Source organism: Apium graveolens, chromosome 4 (genome assembly GCF_009905375.1).
Source record: "Apium graveolens cultivar Ventura chromosome 4, ASM990537v1, whole genome shotgun sequence".
NCBI lineage: Eukaryota > Viridiplantae > Streptophyta > Magnoliopsida > Apiales > Apiaceae > Apium > Apium graveolens.
The window spans coordinates 243,320,698-243,325,506 of NC_133650.1; the positions used below are offsets into that span (position 1 = coordinate 243,320,698).

At 40.3% G+C, this 4,809-nt stretch overlaps 1 protein-coding gene across 1 annotated transcript; it reads left to right on the top strand.

Moving 5' to 3' along the window:
- Positions 1-2,240, top strand: LOC141720761 (uncharacterized). The gene has a single exon (XM_074523371.1). It carries the CDS (start codon positions 176-178, stop codon positions 2,102-2,104), a length of 1,929 nt encoding a protein of 642 aa, XP_074379472.1. The 5' UTR covers positions 1-175; the 3' UTR covers positions 2,105-2,240.
- The last annotated feature ends 2,569 nt before the right edge of the window (positions 2,241-4,809 follow it).

A 4,809-nucleotide genomic window follows, 5' to 3' on the forward strand; every position in this document is an offset into this window, starting at 1 on the left:
AAGCAAGGTCAATTATGTTAAATATCGAAAAAGAAGATAAAAAAAGCAACATGAATTGTTAATTGCAATCATTATGTGTATGTACACTTGACTTTTCTTAAGTAACAAGGATGCCTCCAAGAAAGTTGTTGAGGGAAGAAAGGTTCAGCACACAAAGGAGTGAAATTAACAAGATATGTTGCATTCACCTGGTTTGAGGGAGGCAACACAAGCATTTGTTCAAGGTTGTTGCTCAAACTCTTCCTCTAACATGCCTGAGCTTTCAGACACCACCACTTCTAAGCCCACAGGCACTTTGGCGGCCTGTCGCCGCAACTTCATAGAATCAACTGATTCTTTTTTCTTCCCAAATACCCAATTCACCAACCATGAATCTCTTCCTTCGATGAAGGAATCATTCACTCAGTTCAAGAAAGCATTTCCACAGTTTTTGGAGACTAACAAGGTTGACCTGATCAGAGCAACAGAATACAACCATCTATCCCTCTCCAATCATGTTTGCTTAGATTATCTTGGCATTGGTCTATTCTCCCACTCACAGACCATTCCGGATTGCTCTTCTTCTTCTCCACCGCCTCATTGTTCTGATTTTCCATTCTTTAGTACATTGTACAAGTCGGTCAATCTTAAGACACAACTACTTCATGGTGACCATAGCTCAGAACTGGAATCTGCAATCAAGAAAAGAATTATGGATTTTCTTAACATCTCAGAAGATGACTACTGCATGGTTTTCACAACAAATAGATCATCAGCTTTTAAACTTGTGGCTGAGTCTTACCCATTTCGTTCCAGTCGAAAACTTCTCACTGTCTATGACTACGAGAGCGAGGCTGTGGAAGGTATGATAAATACGTCAGAGAAAAGAGGGGCAGAGGTCATGTTAGCTGAATTTAAATGGCCCAGGTTAAGAATTCACTCTGATAAACTGAGGAAGATGCTGTTGAGGAAGAAGAAACAAAAGAGACACAGGGGATTGTTTGTCTTTCCTCTTCAGTCTAGAATAACTGGAACGAGTTACTCTTTCCAATGGATGAGAATGGCACAGGAAAATGGGTGGCATGTCTTGCTTGATGCTTGTGCTTTGGGGCCAAAGGACATGAACAGCTTTGGCCTCTCACTCCTTCACCCTGACTTCCTAGTTTGCTCCTTCTACAAAGTCTTTGGGGAAAATCCAACTGGATTTGGGTGCCTATTTGTCAAGAAATCGATTATACCGATCTTGGAAGACTCCACATCAACAGGTATGGTTAATATTGTACCTTCAGATATGGTATTTAGGTCATCCACAAGTTCTCCAGGTACAGACATGGAACATGAACAAACCTTCAGAACGGGGGTAAATGAAGCTGGTATGTCAAACCCCAGTTCTCTCTTCCATTATATCTCAATTCAAACCGAAGTACCTGCAGAACTTAAAGATAAAAAGCTCTCTGACTATGAGATGCAGAGTTCAAAGTTTAGTCGTAATGCAAACGGAAAAACAAAAAATTTTGAAAAATCGGTATTACTCACTGTACAGGAGAAGAAGCCCGAATTTGGTGCAAATGGAAGCCTAGAAGTCAAATGTAGAGGTTTGGATCATGTGGATTCATTAGGACTGGTGCAGATCAGTAACAGAATGAGGTGCTTGATAAATTGGCTAATAAACGCACTAATAAAACTTCAGCATCCCCATACAGAGAACAAAATATCCTTGGTTAGAATCTATGGACCAAAGGTCAAATTTGACAGGGGACCAGCACTGGCATTCAACGTATACGACTGGAAGGGTGAAAAGGTCGAACCAATTCTTGTTCAGAAGCTTGCCGACCGGAGCAATATATCTCTCAGCAACGGATTCTTACATCAAATTTGGTTCTCGGACAACTACGAAGAAGAGAAGGAGACACTCCTTGAGAGTAGATGTGAAGAAAAAGAAAGAAATAAAAACAAGAAGACTTGCAATGGAATAACTGTTGTTACAGCTGCACTTGGGTTCCTTGCCAATTTTGAAGACACTTACAGGCTTTGGTCTTTTATTGCTCGGTTCCTTGACGCGGACTTCGTGGAGAAGGAAAGATGGAGATACACAGCTCTGAATCAGAAGACAGTTGAAGTGTAAGCATATATTTTACCAGACACATGAACATTTATTTACATGAAATTTTTAAGTACATTATTTGTATCAAATTGTGAGTTAAGTATTTAATCGATATAAAACCACAAAAGAAAAGAAAAGGATGCAGAAATATTCTTCATGCCAATGTTTAAATTAGCGGTTTTAGAAACTGAAACTACACATTTGCATTACCAATTAATCAGATGTACATATGTTTTTAAATACTTCAACAGTGAAAATGATGAAAATATGCTAATTGGAAAAAAGACATAGACGCGGATAGTTCAGCCAGTAAAATGTACTTATAATAATCTTTATAACAAGACAAGCAAACCACAGAAGACAGAACATGTTTCATATGCAGATAGAGGCATCAGTTCTTACGGTACACAAAATGCAGTGGGCAAAACAATTAATAAATAAGCCGCCAAATTGTTTCTTATGTTCTTTTTTATTTATTCTGGCTACTTTCATCCAGCACAGCTAAGCCATTGAGCGACCTTCTAATACTTATTCTTACCATCAGACGCTTGAGCAGAACCTGAAAAATTAAGCGGCTTAAGCAAGCCAAACAATAGTCGATGGGTAACCTTCTTGCACTTAGGTGGAGACATTTTGAGTTGGTAGTGAACCTTCTGGCGCTTAGAGGGAGCCTATATTAGTCTAAGTGTGTATCTCTACATCTGTTATATTATGTGTTAGATATTCTGGATGCAATCAGTTGATAAGATTGTAAAAGGTTGATACAGACCTTGTTCTGAGTTTCTTAATATAGGTATTGAGTAATTTTCCCATGCGAATAAAGGGGGTATTTGGTTCTGTCATGTACCGACTACTTCAATTGAAAGAAGTTTACCAATGAGGAATATGGTCCTGGGGATGAGACCATCTCCCACCCAATTTTAACAATGCACTTTTACATCATTTTGGTGGAAAGATGTGCTACAACCCAACTCTAAAAGTTACACCAAAATTTGGTGCAACTTTCAGATTTTTTATCAATCCAACATTACCCTCATACTCCTTAAATAAAACAATGTCATTCATTAGTTTTGTACTTTAAACATTAAAGTAATTTTTATAGTAAAAAAAGATTTCTTTGGTGTAAAATTTAGAGTCTGAAGGGTTGAGTAGATTTTGGATATAGTGTAATGTTTACACCAAAATGGTGAAAAAATCACACCAAAATGGTGTAATGGGTTGGAGATGCCCAAAGAGTAAGTACCATTCTAGTGCATAAATATTAAGTATAATTCCTTAAACCTCGATAACGCCTCATCATAAAACCCAGCTCTAACACACCCTGAAATCAACCCCAACCACGACACAACATCTCTAACAACCATTTCATCAAACGGATTACCAGCATTACCACGTTCACCACAAGCACCACAAAAATTAATCATCGAATTTCAAACATATAAATCACACCCAAAACCCATCTTTAAAACCACCCAATGAATCTGTTTCCCCTCACAAACCCCAACAAACATAGCACAAGATTTCAAAGCAGCCGGAAACGAAAACATATTAGGATAAAACCCACAATGCAATAACCTTCTATAACAGGAAAATGCAGCTTGTGGCTTATTACAAGTAGCATAGGAAGCAGTTAAAGTGTTAAAAGGGTATAAATTTGATGAAAAATCTTGGTGTATTTGAAATTTACAAGCGTAATCTACAAACCCAACAGATTTTCCTAAGGATTCAGTAACCTTGTTGCTAATAAAGTCATCAGGGATCAGAGTGGATGTGATCAGTTGAGCATAAATTTGCATAAAGGAGTTGAGGGTTTTGCCGCAATGAATTGACTCCAAGATTGTACATTTTAAAGATATCATATTTATATTTTGATTTTATCTGTTCATTGAGAGGAGCTTTGTAATTTCGCAACAAATAGTTCCGCGCCAAATGCAAAAATTTGGGTTTTATTCAAAAGGGTTAATAGCTTTTGTTATGCCCGCTTTCGGTCATGGGCCCTAAACAGGTCCCTGTGGGTGCACTAAATAGCTGGACTCTTGTGTGTGGGCTAGAACCATGGATTTATATGACTTGGGCCAGCACATGCGGGCTGGGCTCGTAACATGCGAGCTGGGTTCACATGCGGGCTGGGCTCGTAACATGCGAGCTGAGTTTACATGCGAGCTGGGCTCATGACATGAGAGCTGGGCTCAAACATGCGAGCTGGGCTCAAGTGAGGACATGCGAGCTGGGCTCACACATGTAAGGTGAGCTCACATTTGTCATTTGGGCTCTCATATGCGAGCTGAGCTCGGTTGTGCCCACGCGAGGTGGGCTCAGGTGCCTTCCATGCGAGGTGGGCTTAGCTGCCCACACGCGGGCTGAGCTCATGAGCCCACATCTTATAGAAACAGAGGTAACGTTATATTTATTATTTGAAGGCGGTGCGGGCCGAGGTGACCAGGCCGGGCCGCATCGAAAGACTTTGTGTGCAACATGGAAAGTGACTCATAGATGACTGAGTTGCTCGTAGATTTCGGGGTCGACACGGGTTGTTCCTACGATCACGGGAAGGATTGCGGAGATGCCGCGAGATTGTAGGAAGCGTGTGGAGCCGATCGAGATTTATGTGATTAATTGGCTGAAGGCCTGACTTTATCGTGGGCTTGGGCTGCACGGGCTGAAGAGTCCTAACCCTAGCCTACGTGACTTGTTCCCCAAGAACTACGTAAGGCTTGATCCCTATA